The 21,356-nt window shown below is 34.8% G+C and overlaps 1 protein-coding gene across 3 annotated transcripts in view; it reads right to left on the bottom strand.

Annotated features, from left to right (window-relative positions):
- LOC150098799 (gamma-tubulin complex component 5-like) overlaps positions 1–21,356 on the bottom strand; it is a 304,536-nt gene that overhangs the window by 259,520 nt on the left and 23,660 nt on the right. For all 3 annotated transcript variants that reach the window (XM_090405102.1, XM_090405103.1, XM_090405104.1), the window contains exons 3-4: positions 5,877–5,982; positions 4,272–4,365 (exon numbers count right to left, since the gene is read on the bottom strand). In XM_090405102.1, the coding sequence (XP_090261228.1) occupies positions 4,272–4,365; positions 5,877–5,982 (200 nt within the window). The remainder of the gene's footprint in view (positions 1–4,271; positions 4,366–5,876; positions 5,983–21,356) is intronic.

The raw sequence follows: 21,356 nt of genomic DNA, 5'->3' as shown, positions 1-21,356 counted from the left end.
CTTGATTCATCACTCCAGAGTACCAGTTTTCACTAGTCAATTGTCAAATTCACATGCTATTTGCACCAGGCTAGACAAGCTGCCTTGTTCATTGTTGTGATGTTCAGCATGTGTGCCGCTGCTGTTCCATGGAAACCCAGTAAATGGAGTTTTTCTTGTACAGTATCAGCGTTCACCATGGTGTTATTGGTGCTCTGGAACTCATCAGGGATGGTCTGTGCTGATTGTAGCTGGTTTTTGCGTGCCACCCATTTTAACACCCTCCTGTCCCTGTCAGTCATTTTCTGTGGCCGCCCTGGGTGATTTCCTACACTAATGATGCCAGAACATGTCCATTTGTTGATCACATCACCAACCTTAAGGGGTGCTTAAAGGTCAAAGCTGTATAACTGAGAGGAGACCTCCACATAGCCTTTAAAGGAATGCGGAGAACCGACCAGGGCTTCTGACCTAATGTCCAATCCTCACCTTCTCGTGGTGCACCCTGTTGGGTATCTACTTTGATACTGAACGAACGAGGATGGGCTGGCAATTTGGGATTTAGCCGACCAAATTGTATTCTTATTGGTTAAACCAAAATAAAAAATGATGGTACAACATGACAAAATTTCATGCCAGCTGAGGCGTCGCCCGGTTAAACAAGGACCCCGTTGTTTTCACCAGGGAACCAGGGCGAACAGCGAAAAGTCAGCTACTGGAACAAATCTGAAAACAAACCCCAACTCAACATCACCAGAATTAAAGATCAGTACTATCAACGTAAGAAGCCTGAATGGCAAAGAAATGGAGCTAGCTGAGGAATTAGATAAGTACCAGATCGACATAATAGGGGTGACTGAAACAAAAAAGACCAAAACTGGTGAGATCTTTCTGAGCAATAAATACAAAATGTTATATTCAGGCAATGACAATCAAGGAAAAGAAGGAGTAGCCATAGTATTCAACACAAAATACGAGGCTAATCTTCTTGAATGGCAGTCAGTCTCAAGTAGAGTAATGTGGGCAAATATGAGAATGGGGAACTGGACAATGAGACTTATTTGTGCCTATGGTCCCACAGAAGGTTCTACTAAAGTAGAAGTGGAGGAATTTTTTGAGGCTTTAGAAAAAGTAACTGACACAATGAAAAAGGAAAAGTTGGTCCTTGTTGGGGATCTAAATAGCAGAGTAGGAAATGATTGTGAGACATACAAAAATATTTTGGGAAAATTTGGAGAAAAGAGCAAAGCCAATAATAATGGCAAATATCTGTTGGATTTCTGCTCAGGACATGGACTGGTTATTACTAACACCATTTTCCAACATAAAAATGTGCACAAATGCACATGGAGAGAAGAGGCTAGAAATAAGAAAAGTCTCATTGACTATGTTATTGTTGATAGTGATGTTTTCTCCCTGGTGCAGGACACCAGAGTATACAGAGGATTTGAAATTGGAAGTGATCACTATTTAGTCATGAGCAGGATAAAATTGAATTTCATATTGAAAAGAATAACATGTAAGAAAGTTTTAAAGCGAATAAAAGTTGAGTAGCTCTCAGATGTGAACTGTAGACTAAAATACAGAAAGATTATTGAAAAGAAAATGAAAGAGTTTGAGAACAGGAATCAAACCTTGGAGATTCAGTGGCAAACTCTGAAAAAAACATTGATTGATTCTGCCAGAGAGGCATGTGGTGAGGTTGTGTGCAAGGATAAAAAAATCAGAACTCCCTGGTGGACACAGGAAGTTAAAGAGGCAGTGAAGGAAAAGAAGAAAGCATATCAAAAGTTCCTGGCAAATAAGTCAGCTTTTACTCTTACAGAATACAGAAACAAATGTAAGAAAGCTAAACAGTGTGTAAAACTAGCTAAACAAAAGTCATGGGAGGACTTTGGCAAGAATATAGAAAATAAATATCAAGGTGGCGGCAAAATATTCTGGAGGTTGTTGAAGAAGCTTAGGAATGGAGGAAAGAGTGCTGTAAAAGGAATTAGAGATGATAAAGGTGACATGAAAACAGGAGAAAAAGATATCCTTGAAGTATGGAGTAATTACTTTGAAAAACTGCTAAATGAAACAAGCAGTGATGGCAGCACAGTGATAAAAAAACTGACCAGGCATGCAGTCAGGAATACATATCCATACTTGAAGTAGAAAAAGCCATCAAAGGCTTGAAATGTGGAAAGGCAGCAGGAGTAGATGATATTCGACCAGAAATGCTGAAGTATGGTAGTATAAAAGTCTTACAGTGGCTGCACTGCATAGTTCAGAAAGCCTGGACAGAGGGACGAATTCCCGATGATTGGAGTAGAGCTCTCATAGTACCCATATATAAAAAGGGAAATAAAACTGCATGTGAGAATTACAGAGGTATTTCCCTACTGAGTGTTCCTGGCAAGATCTATGCAAGTATACTTGAGAAATGGTTGAGAAGAATTGTGGAAGAAAAGCTTGGTGAAGAACAAGCTGGATTCAGGCCAAATAGAGGCTGTCAGGATCAGATCTTCACTTTACGACAAATAGTCGAGAAAGCATGGGAATACAACAAAGATCTGTATTTAAGTTTTGTCGATTTAGAAAAGGCATATGACAAGGTGCCAAGAGAGAAGCTGTTCAATATGCTGCAGTTATATGGTGTCAATGGGGCATTATATCAAGCAATACTTAGTCTTTATTTGAGTTGTAAGTCTGCAGTTAGAATTGAAGGAAGTACAGGAAGATGGTTTAATGTTAAATCTGGTGTGAGACAAGGATGTACATTATCCCCTCTGTTATTCATTATCTATATGGATCACATTATGAAGGAATGTGGTATTAAACCTGATATCAAAATTGGAGATGTTAATGAGAGCTCTTTGCTTTATGCGGATGATGTTATACTTCTAAATAAATCCGCTACAAGTCTACAAGATTCTCTGACTAAATTGAATAGCTGTTGTAATAGATATGGTATGAAGGTCAGCAATAAAAAGACAAAGACAATGAAAATAGGCAGAATCATTGAAAATGTCAACTGTGTTGTGAATGGAGAACCTGTGGAACAAGTAAAACATTTCAGCTACTTAGGCACGATTTTTACTGAAGATGGTAAATTAAATATAGAAATAGACAACAGAATCAGCAAAGCTGGTATGGTGGGAAGTCAACTGAATAAATTCATATGGAATAAGAAAGAAATTAGTCGGAACACTAAATTAGCTGTATACAAGACAATGTTCAAACCAGTTTTAACTTATGGATCTGAGAGCTGGGTCAGAAGTAAAACACTTGACCAAAGACTAGAGACCGCAGATATGAGAGTCCTGAGAAAGATTAGAGGTGTGAACAGATGGCATCAATGGCAATATCATATTAAAAATGAGGATATTAGGAAAGAACTTGACATTGTCAGCATCCAGGAATGCGTTAGCAGAGCTAATCTCAAGTGGTATGGTCACTTAAATAGAATGGGAGAGGAAAGATTAGCAAAACAAGTGTTCTCTGCCAGGTTGGCAGGAAAACGACCCAGAGGAAGACCAAGATATAGGTGGATTGATACAGTACAAAGTGCCTTAGACGATAGAAATATAAGATCTGATAATGTTGGAGTCTTGACAAGTAACAGACTGATTTGGAGGAAAATTGTAGATAGGAAGTTAGTAATAATGTAATTTTTTCATGTAGTACTGTCATATCCTGTACACCCCTTGAGGATACATGGCAGGAATTTGATGATGATGATGCCAGAACATGTCCATTTGTTGATCACATCACCAACCTTTGATTTTGGATGCTCCAGTTGAGCAGCAATGGCACATATGGAAATGCCACCAATGTGACAGCCCACGATGACACCTCTCTCAAAAGTCACAGAGTTCATGTCATGTTGCCATACCACCTGTATTCAACTGCTACAATGAAATACTGCTTCCTACTATCTGTACACTGGTTTTTATGTTATTAACAAACCTGGAATATTCCATAACTTCAAATAACAGGGTGTCAGGATGATTATTGGCAGATAGTGTATAATATATATATATATATATATATCAGTTGCACACAATTTATTACCAAAAAACATGTGAAGAAGACTGTTATAAATTAAAACATTTTAAAATCTGGAACATATAGACATATATCAAGTTATAAGAATAATTAAGTTATAAGAATGTGAAAGAATAATTAATGCTGAAATGTAAATTATTTCATACATATCAAATATATATATATATATATTTATTTATTTCCCCCTTTTTTTTCCACACAATTAGCTATAATCATCACATAATAAGAATAAAGAGGCTTACATTCATCATCTTGGACTTCTGCATTATAATCTGTATTTGTTGGAGAGTTGCACAAGAGTATCAAAAGAGACAGAACCGAATAAGCTGTTTCTTTCTGCAAATAAAAGAGATAAATAAAAAATACAACTAAAACAGATCCATTCATTATATTCATAGTTCATATAAAATATTTCATTTTGAATGATGTTTACTTATAGAAAAGAAAAATACTGCCTGTGATGTTTTGTAGAGGTAGCAATCATAGATCTACATTATTTCTTTCTACAGATAAATGTTATTAACATTACCCTAACACCAGCTCAACGGTTAAAACCAACAAGTATTGTTATGATACAATCTTAGTGTTATTAGTATTACATTAATCATATTGCTGATCAAAAATTTTTAAGTCAAAAGTGTCCAAAATTTTATTCGCTGTAAATTTCTTGTTTGTATAATCAAGAAAATGGTGCATTAATGACCCTTCCTTTCTAAATCATTTTAAACATTATTATTATTAATTTACGACATCTCCATGGAGTGTGGAGAATAATCGCAGGAGACCAAAATCAACCATAATACCTCTCCTTGAATCAATCACCATCAGGGAACTCACAACCAATTCTGGTAATCCATTCCACTCACTCACCAATCTCCATGCAAAAAATCTGGTCTGCACACCCTTTACTAACCACACTCTTACACAACTTCCACAGCTGGCCCCTAGTTCTCTGACTATTTGTCATATATTGAAAAAGATCGCTTGCATCAGTTTTATAAAACCCCCTTAACAGTTTAAAACTTTCCATCATGTCCCTCCCCTTTTTCCACCTATCAACTAAACTTTGTAACTCACAAACCTTCAACCTATCCTCATAGGGAGTATTCCACAGACCTGTCACCATCTTGGTCATTCATCTCTGAATTCTCTCTACCATTTGCTGGTCCCCAAGAAACCCAGCTGACCAAATTTATGTGCGGTAGTCAAGATATGGCCGAATCATAGCCTTATAAAGAGGGATAATAACTTCTCTATTTTTACTTGTATGTTTTTCATATAAAAAAAACCTTGAGTTATTTTACCAACTTTTGCAATATGCACTCTGAACTTTAACTCTTTGTCCACCATTATCCCCAAGTCCCTAGCCTCAATTTCTTGGAAAACCAATACCATCAATATGATACACCATATGCAACCTTTTCAACCTGAAGTGCATAACCTCACATTTTTCAACATTAAATTGATAATCATTATCCTTTGCCCACAATGCCAATTTATTTAAATCATCCTGCATCAACTATTGCTCTCCCCATCTCTGCATCATCAGCAAACAACTGAATATTCCCTCTTAAATCTTTCCCTACGTCATTGATATACAAATTAAATAGTGGCCCTAATACCAAACCCTGAGGTACTCCACTAGTCACTATCATTCACCTAGACTCCACTCCACTATATACTACTCTCTGGTGTCTGTCCATCAGTCATCCCCCTATAATCAAAATGAAAAGTTATTCTTATAGCCTGTACAAATTATGCAAAAATTACAAAGCAACATGCTTTTAATAATGAAAATAAAAATTGACAACTACCAAAATTATCAGTTATAGAAAATCATTATTTACCACATATTGCTCTTCTTGCATAAAATACTGTAAAAATGTTTCAGAAAGAGAGCTCAATGCCTGTGCTTTTTCATCTTGGGCATGAATGAAAAATTTATCTTGGAGACTGAAAAGAAAATAAATTTCTATTCATTTTTGTAAAAATATATAATATTCATTATCTATTAATATAAGAATGATTCAAATTCTGCTTTTAAAATATGCAACCAAACAGCTGATGGACTGGACCAGTCACATACATTTATTTATTAAGAATAATGTTATCTCATTCTGCTCATTAAAGCATCAAATAAATAGTTTATACATATTTTTCTATTAGAATCTAAGGACAGAAAATTTCAGTTCTTAACTTAGCACCATATTTATATATGTATATATACATTTTTCATATATTCTGTCACATATACACTGATTAGAAAGGAGTCAATGGACACTATAGTGTGAAGACCAAACAGCCATGGTACCCACCATAATAAGATGTGGGATCTCCTTCCGCTGCGATGACTGCAGCAATCCTATGGGACATACTTTCCACAAGCATACGATGGTAATCAATGGGAATTTTGGACCTTCTTCCTGTAGGCATGTAATGAAGTTCTAGATTGTTGTGGGGGTGCATGTCCTTTGACCTCACCTGATGCTCCAGTTCATCTCACAGATGTTCAATAGGGTTGAGATCAGAGCTCTGTGAAGGCCAGTTCAAGTGGTGACATTTATGTCCACAAACCATGAAGCTACAGCAGCAGCCTTATGACACAATGCATCTTGCTGAAAGAGACAACGGACAGTGTAGAAATGCCACAAAGTAGGAAGAAATTTGGGACAGGTCTCATGCACCCCAGTTTGTTGAGGTTTGGAAAATTTCTCTCCTCAAATCTACCTCATCCCTGAGAAACTTTTCAAACCTCAACAAATATGGGAAGAATTCAACCTCAGATTTTCAGCCCAATGCCGAGACCAACCAATCTAGCTCACTAGATTATAATAAATAAATTATAAATATGCACGACCTTGGTTGCCTTTCATCAGCATCATATGCACAGTGTTAGTGGTTGCATGCAAATATCTTTGTTTTTGTGATCCCTAATAATGGCAATGTAAAGTTGCCGAAATATAGGAAAGTATTAATTAAAGTTATTATAATAAATATTTTAGTATATTCTATAATATTTTAGTAATATAATAGTTATTAATTAGAGGATGTAGCATGATTCGTTGCTCCATAACACAGCTTTCCAAGTTTCCACATCCTACTGTACATGCTCTTTGACCCACTGAAGATGACGCTGCATGTTGGTTCGGGTAATGTGGGCTTGCATATTGCAGTCCTACCATGGAAACATATGCTATAAGTCTCGGTTCTGAATGTTTTGGTGTACATTCATGTTCCAGTCAATGCCCAGAACTTTGCATTCAACATGTCAGCCAATGAATGGAGGTTTTTACATACTGTCCTTCATAGCATCCTATGGTCACATTCAGTGAGTGTGGTTGGTCGTCCACTACAGGTAGCACTTGCTGCTGACTCCTTGAGCAGTTGACAAATTGGGCCATTCTTATGGTATCACTAACTGTTGACCTGGGATGGCCCAATTTGTTAACAATTTGCCAAAGAGATAGGCTTGCAACATGACATCCTATCACAATGCCTCTTTCAAACTCCATCTGTTCCTTTCTCACAGCCATTTCACTCAGACACAGTTTCACTAATTTGGGAGTATTATATTCCTCCAATTTATACTGGCTAAAAATGTGTGACTCTTTCCAAGCAATATGTGTGTGTGTGTGTGTATGACATAATTTATATGACAAGATGCACAGAGAAAAGCTTTTCAAAACACTACAATTATATGAAGTAAATGGAACATTATATGGAGCAATACATCGGCTATATTTAAACTACAAGTCAGCAGTTAGAACTGAATTAAATACAGATAAATGGTTCCATGTAAAATCAGGGGTAAGAGAAGGATGCACATTTCTCCACTCTTATTCATCATCTATATAGGTCAGTCATGAAAGAAAGTGGAATTAAACCTGTTATTAAAATCGGAGCGATATCAAAATTAGTTCTTAGTTTTATGCAGATGATGACGATGATGTACTGAACAAATCTGGTGCAAGTCTTCAGTATTCTCTAACTAAATTGCATAATAGCTGTAACAAATTTAGCATGAAAGTCAGTTAAAAAAGATCAAACTATGAAAATCAGCAGAACAGAGAAATCTTCACTACATTCTGAATGGAAAACCTATAAAACAAGTAAAACATTTCAGTTATTTAGGCACAGTTTTTAGCAAAGATGGCAAATTAAATTTGGAAATAGACAACAGAATGAGCAAGGCTGGTATGGGGGGGGGGGGGAGCCAATTGAATAAATTTACAGCAAACTTTGTTGCAACAAGTTGTTGGATATCCTGATGATGTACAGGATCAAACCATTCCAAGCTACTCTGTCTTGAAAAATCGTACACTTAAGACTGTAGTTAGTTGATAAATGTGTGCAAGGAATTTAAGCTTTATATCAAAAATGAATCCTAAGAACTTTGCTACTATTGCTACAGAATAACTCAGATTCTGGATTAAGAGTGCATTTTCAGCAGAAGTGTACACAGACACTTTTTTTTTTCTGCTGAACACCTGAAGCCATTCCTAAGAGCACATGATTGATTGTCTGTTGAAGTTGTCATTCAATTACCCTCAAATTATAAGAGTGACAGTAAATTGTGAAGTCATCAACATATAGAGCATTGCCTACTGTGGAAGAAAGCTTTTCAGTGACCAAATTAGCTCTGATAGCAAAAGAGTGTCACACTTTTGCTATCAAGGTGTTTCCCAAGGCTTCTTCTTGATGATATGACCAGGATAATGTGATTCTCACTTGGACTTAGAACACTCGGCTGTACAGAAAGTTTTAATAAAAACAAAAAAGGTGCCCTATGAGACCAAGGTTATACAGGGCTTTTAATATGCCATATCTATCAACACAGGAGAATACTATTTTTTTTTTTTGGTCCCATGGTATTGGTTACTGAATAGGAAAAATGTCAACAATGCATGGGAATCTTTGAAAAAGTGTTTAAATGAGGTAGTATCTGAATGTATCCCTAGTGTTTGAAGAATAAATAAGTTGGTAGCAAAATGGATGTACAACTTAATAAGCAAGAAATCCACATGAAGAAGATGATGTGGAAAGAATATCATGAGAATAAGAGTGAAATGAGTTAAGACATATATAAAGCTCAGGCCAGAAAAGTATTGTGCAGAAAGCTAAATTGGAGTATGAAAAGAAACTGGCTATGCAAGCTAAAGCCAATCCAAAAGAATTTTATTGTTATTCCACAAGCAAAAGAAAGAATGAATGTGGAAGAATAACTTCAATGAATGCAGATGGTACTCTAGTGTCAGAAACTAATGAGATTGTTCAATTAATGAGAGCTCACTTTGCTAAGATATATCAACCACCTGTTGCTATATGTTGATATAACATATATCAACAGGTGTATGCATAATGCTACTGCTACATTGTATGAAGAGTTAAAGCCACATGAAAATCAGGCTAAAGAGTTGTTGCATAATCTGGATAAGAATTTGTCAATAGGGACAGATGGAATATCAGCACGTTTGCTAAAGGAATGTTCAGCAGAATTTGCTATTCCTTTAACATGTTTGTATAACTTGAGTCTCAGCTCAGGAATGACAGGAATGTGTGATAAGTTCCATTCTACAAAGGTGGTGCCAAAACTGATGTGTCTAGCTACTGACCTATCAGTATCTCTGATGTGGTAGTGAAGATTTTAGAGAAGTTGGTAAGAACTCGCATATAGAAATGAGTAAACAAACAAGCTATACTCTGCAAGGAGCAGCATGGGTTTACTAAAGGAAGGTCATGTTTTAGCAATTTGCTCATATTTTCCAACTTTATCCAACTCGGCCGTAACAATATTACAGCCAAGTTGGATAAAAGGAAAGGATACATTATGATCTCTCTGTCTATGTTCACTGGGCATCTACAGATGACACATGGTCACTCCAATGCTCGGTGATGTACACTATGATAATGTTGGATTTTGCTAAGGCATCTGATAGGATGCCAGGAAAGGCTGTTGCATAAACTCAAGAATATGAGATTGGAATATAAACTCTTGACTTGGATCAGTGGTTGACAGACAGATATCAAAAAGTGATATGTATATATATATATATATATATATATATATATATGGTGGGTGTGAATCTGCCAGATTTAAGGTGACCAGTGGTGCACCTCAGTGTTCAGTCCTTGGGCCATTGTTCTTCAATCTATACATTAATAACATTAGGAAGGGTCTAACAGGAGATGTGCAATTGTTTGAAGATAGGCAAGGCAATCAGGGATGCTGTTGATATCCAGCACTTACAAAATGATTTGAATAAGCTGGAAATTTGGGCAAACAAAAATGGCTGTCAGTTTAATGTTAGTAAGTGTAAAGTTATGTACTTTGGCAAGATGAGATTTCCAGCAGCATATTATATTAGTGGGGTTATGCTACAAGAAACGATGAGGTTAGAGATCTTGGCATAATGGTGGACAGGAATTTGAAGTTTCAAAGGTTACATATCAAAAGTTGCAAATACAATTCAGAGGATAATTGCAATTTGTCGAAGCAAATCTTGACATGTAAGGAAGTCATTTTGTCTCTTTATAAGGCCTCAATAAGATCACACCTGGATTACTGTGCACAGATTTGGTCTCCCAGGTTCCAAGGGTATAAAGAAAAGCTGTGGAAAGGGAACAAAGAAGAGTTACAAAAATTATATTCAGATTATGGGATTTAAATTATGAGGACAGATTGAGAGCATGTGGATTGCAGATGCTGGTTAACAGGAGAAAGAGGGGTGATATGATAGAGGTCTACAAACTTTTGAATGGATGTTATAGGATATCGACTGATGAAATTTTTCATTATATGGAATGTGGGGAGAGAACGTGGGGGCATCCATGAGAGTTAAGTTTGTTCACAGTCAAAATAACAGTAGGAGCAAAGTTTTATTCTCACAAAGCAGTGAATGTAATAATTTGCCTTTACAAATGGGTTCTCATCAAATGGGATCATTTTTGGAACTGTTTCAGGAGTGAGCCCATAGGTCATGGAACTGATGTTCCACAGAGAACTCATGATCATAAATTTCAGGTATGGTGAAATTATCAAATTGTGGAATAAATATGTAGTTATGCATTTTGAAATAAATATATTACAAGCTGTGTACCACATCGATGAAACTGTATTCCACACTGATAAAACTGTACTCTAGGAAATAGATGAAGTTAGAGATCTAGGGGTGGTGGTGGTGGTACACAGAGAGTTATGTACATGTACTTAGTAATGCATGGAATATAGTTAAGGGACAACGAACCACAACTACACCAACGCCAACCACCACCTCTAGTATTTTCACAAACATCATGCCCATGGTGGGATTCAAACCTGCAACCTTTTGGCCAAATAGAGTCATCGCGGTTAAGATAACTTTGTAAAGTGCTAGATTGTAAATCTAGAAAACAGAAAATCTTGATTTTAACTTAAGTTCATAGTTAAATGTTAAATTACAAATTTGAAGGGATAAGTTAAGACAACTACATTTGTTTGCTTTGAAGACAAATAGTTTAAATAACTTATAGTCTTAGAACTATTAGAGCTAGAGGTAATCCTATGCAAAAAATGACAGAGAGGATAAAATTATGATATGGTATTTCATTGGGAATAATTTTAGTTGAGGGGGAATTTTTTAGAAGTTGAATATATGATAATCAACAGTAAATTAAATGTAAAGATTGAGTAAGATGGAGAAAATTAATGGTAGGAAAATCATTGGTGAGTGAATTAATCAGTCATTTTGGGAAGAAGCCTAATAAAGGAGGAAGTGCTTTTATTCTTACCGGAAGTAAATTCATAAATTTTTTGTAAAATGGAATATTTGAGAAGGAAAATTGGTTAAGATTTTGGATATTATTCTTGTGTAATACAAATATTAGGGCACTTGTTGAGTAGACCAGCAGATATACTCGACATAGGGAGGAGTTTGAAGGAAGGGTAATTAACATCCATGATTGATGTAATACTCTTGAGTAGGCTAGGAGTATTTTAGTTGAGAACGCATTAAATATTAAGATTGAAGAAGCAATTGCAGATGAAATTGAAAGAAATGCTAGCAATTTTAAATTAGATGGTGGTAGCATGGATGGGATAATTTTAATTTTTATTTATGTTTTACATAACCCTGAAATCTTGCTCTTGAGACCAAACTCAGAACTTTTTCAAATCACTTCAGTCTTCCAATAGTGGAATGCATCTTCACTGGGACTATGGCATGCGTGTGCACACACACACACAGTGTGTGTGTGTGTATATATATATATATATATATATATATTTTTTTTTTTATGTGACTCCCACTCATGAAAAGTTGTAAAGCTAAAAGTTCTATGTTTGGTCTCTAAAGCAGGGTTTCAGGACTATGTAAAAATAAATAAAAATTTACAAAAAATATATAAAATTGATAAAAAATGGGGAAAAAAAAATTCTTAGCCCACCCATGGTACAAATATACTACAGGTTGCTAATAACCTTTTGTAGGTGGGAACCACAAAAAATAAAATAAATAAATAAGTGAAACAGTGTTTCATACTTGGCAATGAATTTATCTCCCACTTAAAGACAGTTACAAACATTCAGGTCTACAGAGAGAGAGATTTGAACCTACAGCTATGTTGGTTGGGAAACAGGCATGCCAACCAACCACTCAGTTAAGCAGGCCAGCATTACTGACTTGGCACAGGCACTGATTCAGTTAGCACTCTTGTTTCCGGAAATGCATCGTCAGTATTAAATGGGATATGTACAATATAATCTTATGTTTTTGTACAACTTTGAGTTTCTTTAGAACTTAGCCACATTTTTCTACCAGTGCTTCAAATGGGGACATTAATATTACATTGATCTGCTGAGTTTGTGTTGTTGTTGTCGTCAAGTCCATTGAAGAGCTTCTAGATATTATAGAGATTGTAACTACTGGTTTAGAAAATGCTGCATACATAAGTGAGCTAAGGGGGGGATCATAGCATATTATCAGAGCAAGTTCTTATTTTTATTCTGTTCAGTAATGTTTGTAAAATGTTACGTTATGGAGGGATGGTGGTTGACTTTTGATGAGTTTATCTCTTTGTGTAGATAAGTTTCTTGTAGTGATTTTTAGCCATTGTTGGCTGTCTTTCTCCCCAATATTAGATTACCATTGCATCCCTCTTATTTTAATGAAATAAATATGAAATTATTTTATATCAGTAGGTTGGTGCACTTCAGACTATGTCACATGTTTCAAATAATATAACTGCAACATTAATCACAACTGCTAGCTTAGTTGACTGAGCAGATATCATCTCTGTTTTCCAAACAAACAACCTTCTTTGTGAACCCCAAAGTTCGCAAACATAACATTTCACTCTGGCTGATAATTGAAGGTATAGTAGTAGTCCAAATTATTACCTAGCCAAGAAATTAGCATCAACACTCAAGGAATTGGTAGGTCATTCCTCCCACTATATAAAGAAAACACAACACTTCATAAACAAAATTAAAATATAATGCTTGGCAAAGATGATTTATTAGTCAGTTTTGATGCTTCTGCCCTTTTTATCAATGTCTCAATCAGGTCAGTGACACAATTCTTCTTTTATGGAACAAATTTCTATCCAATAATACAGCTCTCTCTTTGCACATGTATTACATTCTGGCACTGCATGTGATAATTTCTCCTACAAAAAAGAAGGAAGAGCCATCAGCTCACTACTATCTCCCTAGTTGCTAATTTTTATATGGAAGATTTTGAGGAATGTGCTCTACATACCTTTACTTTAAAACCTACAGTTTGGCTTAAATATATCCATGTTTCCGTTATCTGGCCACACAACTACCAAACTTTAAACATCTTCCTCAGCCACCTGAACAAACAACATGGGCACATACAATTTACTACTAAATTTGAAAATCAAAAGTCACTTCCTTTTCTGAATACACTGGTCACACATCATCACTCAGACAGTCTTTCCTTCACTGTCTACCATAAGCCTACACATACTGGCCAATATACACACACTAACTCTTACCACCACCCTTCACAAAAACTTGGAGTCATTAACCCTCAAAAACAGAGCTATAACAATTTGCTCTAATGAAGAAGCTCTTGTTCATTAGAGCGTGTTGTCTATTAGAGTAAATTATCAGCAAAACATTTATAAACAATAGCTATAGCAAAAATACCATCAAAAAATACTTCATAAAATTTCACAAAAAAATGCAAATAACATAGATTACAGTAAAACTATAGCTATCCCATAAATTAAAGGGTTATCAGATAAAATAAATAGAATTCTACACTATCACAATCTTAATGCTACTTTTAAACCATCTATAAAATTAAAAAACATATTCAACTCCTCCAAATCCTTCCCCCCTTGCCCACCTTGGGGTATGAAGGTTATCATAAGATAACTTGCATTGTACCTGCAAGTTATCTTATATTGGTGAAACACCAATATCTTATATTGGTGATGCACAATTCCAATCCATAAAAATGACAGGTTAAATTTAATAATTTTGGTAAAGTAGGCATCTCAGATCATGCTCTTCACACCCTACACCAATTTGTTTGGAAAGGTACCTGTTCCTTACCTCACACAAAAACCCGATATGAATGCAAATTCAAGTAAGCCTGTAAAATTCTCATCAACCATCCTAATCTAAACAATAATGGTGGCATAAAAATCTCCTTTTTTAATGGAAGTAAATCATAAATTTTTCGTAAAATGGAATATTTGAGAAGGAAAATTGGTTAAGATTTTGGATATTATTCTTGTGTAATACAAATATTAGGGCACTTGTTGTTGAGTAGACCAGCAGATATACTCGACATAGGGAGGAGTTTGAAGGAAGGAAGGGTAATTAACATCCATGTTCGATGTAATACTCGAGTAGGCTAAGAGTATTTTAGTTGAGAACGCATTAAATATTAAGATTGCAGATAAAATTGAAAGAAATGTTAGCAATTTTAAATTAGATGGTGGTAGTATGGATGGGATAATTTTAATTTTTATTTTTTATTTATGTTTTACATAACCCTGAAATCTTGCTCTTAAGACCAAACTCAGAACTTTTTCAAATCACTTCAGTCTTCCAATAGTGGAATGCATCTTCCACTATTGGAAGACTGAATGTGTGTGTGTGTGCGCGCACACACACACACACAGTATATATATATTTTTTATTTTATTATTTTTTTTATGTGACTCCCACTCATGAAAGGTTGTAAAGCTAAAAGTTCCCTGTTTGGTCTCTAGAACAGGGTTTCAGGACTATGTAAAAATAAATAAAAATTTACAAAAAATATATAAAATTGATAAAAAATGGAAAAAAAAAAATCTTAGCCAACCCATGGTACAAATATACTACAGGTTGCTAATAATCTTTTGTGGGTGGGAACCACAAAAAATAAAATCGGTATGAAGAATTTGGATTGCACACATTCAGCCCACAACATAAGTTCTTTCAAGTTCTCCAGCAAATCTTTACTTTAAGCCTCTAAGCAGGGGCAGCTCGTGCATAGCATTGCAGAACTGCAGCACCCCCATTTTTTTCTCGATATATAAATATATTTATTAATTTATTTATATTTGCTTGTAATATTTATCATCAACAATCCTACACAATTCTCTTATTTTATATAAAAAATAATAAAACCCATCTTGTAGTACTTAGGAGGGTGAAGGACGCTAGCTATTAGCGTAATGCGGCACTGTCTGTTGCACAGTTCCACTGTTGTTTATATGCAGTTTGCACGTAGTAGAGTGTTCGTAATGCTCATCGTGTTTACTCTATCTCTTTAAATATTTGGACATTACAATTAAAGGATTTAATTGTAATGTCCAAAAATTGTAAATCCATTCCTTTAATTACAATTAAAGGAATGGATTTTATTTTTAAGTAATTTTGAATTATACTAAGCTGTATAATTTTATCGATAATAAACAATATTTTTTCATATTTAATTTTTTTTTAAATTTTTACCATAATTTTGATATTTTATCCCAAGTAAGGAGGATATTCTGAGATGTCCCTTGTCTGAAAACCAGGAGCAATCTCTTGAAAATAGTAACATGGAACATCAGAACGCTCTACGAGGCAGGCAAATTAGATAACCTACTCCAGGTAGAAGTGATGAATGCCGATATTGCAGGTATCAGTGGACAGATACACGCATAATAATAAGAAAAAATCACACTATAATCTACTCTGGCAGTGACTTACACCTTAATGGAGTAGCACTTGTCCTAAGTAATAGAATTACAAAATCTCTAGGGATATTGGCCCATAAATGACAGAATCATAACAGCCAAAATAACTGCACAACCATTCAACCTGTATATTATCCAAGCATATGCATCACCCAAGATCACCCAGATGAAGAGTTGGAACAATTTTATGAAGACATCCAAACTGCAATCTCCAGTGGTAAGTCAGATGATGTTATTATAATGATGGGCGACCTAAATGCAAAAGTGGGCTAAGAAAAAATCTCATTTTGCATGGGAAACCAAGGGCTTGGAATCAGAAATGAAAGAGGTGAAAAATTAATTAAATTCTGTGAAACCAATGACCTAATAATTTCCAACACACTGTTTAAACATCCTCCCAGAAGACTATATACCTGGAAAAGCCCTGGGGACATCTATAGAAACCAAATTGACTATATAATAATAAGTAAAAGATTCTGAAATGCAATAACACAAACAAAAACATATCCTGGAGCAGACATAGGATCGGACCACAACCCAGTGATTGCAAAAATCAAAATAAAACTTAAGATACCAAGTCAGCCATTCATAAGAGAAACTTATAATTCAGACTCACTTAACAATCAAGAAGTTAAAGACTGCTTTATAAAAGAATTCACAAAATCCCTTAACAAGTCTGACACCACAACTCACACAGAAAATAGAACACCAATTGATGAAATTAACATGAACTGGTAAACATTCAAGAATAGCATCAATGAAGCAGCCAAAAATACACTCCAACAATTAAAAAGGAAAAGGAATAAACCTTGGATGAATGAAAAAATACTGACATTGATGGAACAAAGAAAAAAGTTAAAGAACAAATCTGAATATAAAAGCATGAATAAAGAAATAAAAAAAGAATGCAGGAAAGCAAAAGAGGAATGGGTTAAATATAAATGTATAGATATAGAAAACACAGAAGCAGAGAAATGAATGAAAAGATCAGAGAAATGACAAGCAGAACAAATACAGCAAACCATGCAAGTGTCATTAGAGATTCAAGAGACCATATTCTAATGGATAAAAAAGAAATCATGGAAAGATGGATTGAATACACAAGGAAATTATATGAACAACAAAGAAATGATATTCCTGAACAGCCTGATTTAGAAGGACCATCCATTTTACTCTATGAAGCAGAAAACTAAAACCACATAAAGCTGCAGGAATAGATAACATCTTGGCAGAATGGTCGAAGGCTCTCGATGAAGGAGGACTGACATTTCTAACAAAATGATGCAATAAAATATACGAGACTGGATTTCTACCCAAAGATATTAATCACTCAATTTTCGTTCCAATTCCCCCCAAAAAAAACAAAAGCTACAAGATGTGAAGAGTTCGGGACAATCAGCCTCATCAGTCAAGTATCAAAAGTCCTCCTATACGTTATTCTAGAAAGAAATAAAAGAAAAATAAACATAGAAATAAATGATACACAAAGTGGTTTCAAAGAAAATGTAGGTACAAGAGAAGGTATTTTCAACGTCAGAACAATCATAGAAAGATATCTAGAAAAAGATGTGTACCTCTGCTTTATAGATTACAAAAAGGCATTCGACAATGTCCAACATGAACAATTAATTGAAATCCTTTCAAAAATAGGCATGCATGGAAAAGACATTAGGCTATTAACTAATCTTTACTGGGAACAGACTGCATCTTTGAAAATAAATAGAGAGACCTTAGAAGAATTCCCAGTTCAGAGAAGTGTGAGACAAGGCTGTGTCTTTTCTCCGATTCTCTTTAACCTGTACACAGAAGAAATATTCAATAAAATTAGTAACCTCAAAGGAATCACTGTAGGGGGCAGAAATATTAATAACCTAAGATATGCAGATGACATGGTTCTTCTAGCTGAAAACAAATATGACCTCAAAACTCTTATAGATGAAACCCTCAAGTATAGTGAACAGTATGGCCTCAGTTTCAACTTTAAAAAGACAAAAATCATGACAATTTCAAGAGAAAAGAAAATACCAAAAATATGCATCAATATAAAAAGAAATAAATTAGGACAGGTGCAAAAATACATATACCTCGGACACTTGATCACAGAAAATGGCAGGACAGAAGATGAAATTAGAAAAAGGATTGAAATGGCAAGGTCAACTTTCAACAGGATGAAAAATCTACTAACATCTAGAGAATTAAATCTGAAAACAAGACTAAGAATCTCCAAATGCTACATATGGTCTACATTATTATATGTAGTAGAGACATGGACACTCTCCAATCTGAGTGTGAAAAAACTGGAGGCCTTTGAAATGTGGATGCTGCAAAGAATTATCAGAATATCATGGAAAGACAAAAAGACAAATGAAGAGGTACTAGAGATGGCAGGTGTAAACAGGAGCCTGATGAAAGAAATTGAAAAGAGAAAAGTCAGATATTTTGGACATATTCTGAGACATAACTGCTACAAAGAACACTTCTCGAAGGAACTGTTGAGGGAAAGAGAAAGAGAGGAAGACAAAGACTGGAGTGGATAAAAAATATAGAAGACTGGACCTATCTCTCATATAAGGAATGCAGCAGAGAGGCGCAGAATAGGACATGGTGGAGACACATGGTAGTAATCTCCTGGAGGGAGAAGACACCTGACAGGACAGGACATATACACTGTACTTACAGTGTGTATGTATATTTTGAAAGTTGCAGCACCCCCACGATTTCAAGCCACGAGCCGCCACTGACTCTAAGTAATGAATTCTAGGCCCTTAGTGGTCACCATCTATACTGTTTTTGTTGTAATTTATCTGCGAATAATTATGTGAGAGCTCCCTGCTCTCTAGCTTAATATATCTTTTAAAAATTTGTAATCAAATAATACGACTCTAGCTTTAATGTAGTAAGGTTTTTTTTTTCCTCACCAGAGTGACTTTAGCATACTATGTAGATTGTAATGTATGAAGGTTGAAACATTGGTAATTATTTTGGTTTATATTAAACTGAAGTTTTACTATAACATGGTAGTTGTTTCGATTTATATTTTTTAATAATGAATGCTGATCATCGTGTAACTATGGAAGAAAGGATTTTGTCCTGAGATAGGATTCATGGTATGACTCAGAGCAATCATCCAATGGTGTTACAATGCCGAATGTTTCAAGGGAAGCCATAGCATGTGCCCCCTCCACTGTTATCAATATTTTACTTGCCATCAAATATGAGAGTTACCAAGGCTAGTTATAACAGTGGTAGAATAATGGATAATCAATAGATGAACCTAGTGTTAAGAATTCTGCTGTTATTCTCTAGTGTTTGATTTTAGTTCATTACTATTTACATGGCAGCTACAATTTGGGGGGCGGGGGCGGTCTCTCTCTCTCTCTGTACATGCTAGAATTTACTGAGAAGAGCGCGTAAGCATATGGCTCCCTTCCTGTCAACTCATGTAGTTGAAATAATGCTCCACGGTTTTTTTTTTGTTTTTTTTTTTAATAAAAAAGACATTACTAGCAACTCATAAGTCTGGCGACCCTTGCAATTTTTTTTTTTTAGATTACTATTGATGTTAACAGCAATCTAAAAATCAACACAGGTTCTCATCTATGCTGTTTTTAAGATTGATGCAAGGTAAGTGAGAAACAAAGGAGAAAGGACAAAATAGCACTTATATTTCTAAGTGATGCTTTTTCTTGAATCCTGAAACAGCAGCTCAAATTATACTAAAATATATTTCATAAAATACAAAAAAGCAGAATGCCTAGCAGAAGGATATTAAAGTGGATAGAATAAGTAAATTATTACACATTACATTTACATCACAAAGATTATTTGTATAATAATGCAAATAATGGGAAAACATGCAAATATCACATCAAATTAAAAATTATCATACACTCATTTCTCAAAAATGAATGTATTTTCATAAAAAATAAAAATTTTCAAGAACAATAAAATTTAAGCATATAATTATATCCTAACTCAAGAAACTGACAAATATTATTCTTTCTTATCTTCTTTAAATAACTATGAACATCTTGAAATTAACAAATAAGTTAACTTTGAAAACAATTAGACTGTTTTTATTTTGTTTTCTCTTTAATTTAAAAAACTTAATTTTGCCTTGTGTTATGCCTCTGTATTTTTGTTTCTTTATTAGAATAAGTATTTAGTATGATTCAATTTCGGTTCAGTTCTCTCTATATCTTTCTCCTTAATATATAACCCGGTTTGGCTCCTAGAGATATTTCCTCTTCAGAAAATGGCAAATTTATATTTTAAATGTGCCAGGCAGCTTCCTATAACAAGAATATAATTCACGTTCAGGGAAATATTCCTAGGTTTTAGGCATATACGTAAATTTAGAATTCACACGTGAGTATATAGATCTCGGTACCTTGCAGTCGTGTCCTAAGATCTAATCTCAATTATATAGTTATCTAAACTCCTTCCCACTATTTGGTTCTATTTTCACAAGTGGCAGTTTGACACCTCGAATTCAGGCAAGACTCAGGTTCAAGTAACAAAACATGTTTATTATAGTATGCCCATGCTTTTGAGATCTCCACTTGGAAACTTGCCAAGAACAGTCGATTCATGCTGAAGGGGAGAAAAAAAGAAAGGATGTACGAATTGGTCGCCACGAATTGTACGAACACGCGAAATCACGTGCTTTATAGGTAAATTTTTCCACCTGTTATACAAGCAACATAGTTAACTACAATGATCATGAAACAGAAGTTAATTTTCTGACATGTAATAATAAACAACTCATCCCGCAATACGGATTGATTACCCTATTATCGGAATGAATTCTCCTTTTTCTGACATGCTCAGAAGTGTTGAAGGATCTCTAATCGGTAGGCGAACTATAATGCTAAAAGACAGGTACATTAAATCTTGTATTAAGTTATCAAAACTTCTGAATTGCTAGCTAAGTGAATGTCTTATGCTAAGCTATACGAACTGTTCAAAATTAATCCAACCTTCTCACATAAACTGACATGCAAAATCATGTAATACAAATGGATAATTAAACAATGTCACACACAAGTCGAGTTCCTTCATTCACATTTAAATAGATATTTCACAACTCATTTCTCTCTTAGTTAAATTTACTCAATTAACAAAGGGTTTTCACTACTTCAATCATATAC

Source organism: Typopeltis vanoorti, chromosome 15 (genome assembly GCF_054136105.1).
Source record: "Typopeltis vanoorti isolate ZY-2024b chromosome 15, IOZ_Tvanoo_1.0, whole genome shotgun sequence".
Classification (NCBI taxonomy): Eukaryota; Metazoa; Arthropoda; class Arachnida; order Uropygi; family Thelyphonidae; genus Typopeltis; species Typopeltis vanoorti.
Note: the sequence above shows the minus strand (reverse complement) of the source record. Positions and strands in the feature narration are given on the sequence as shown.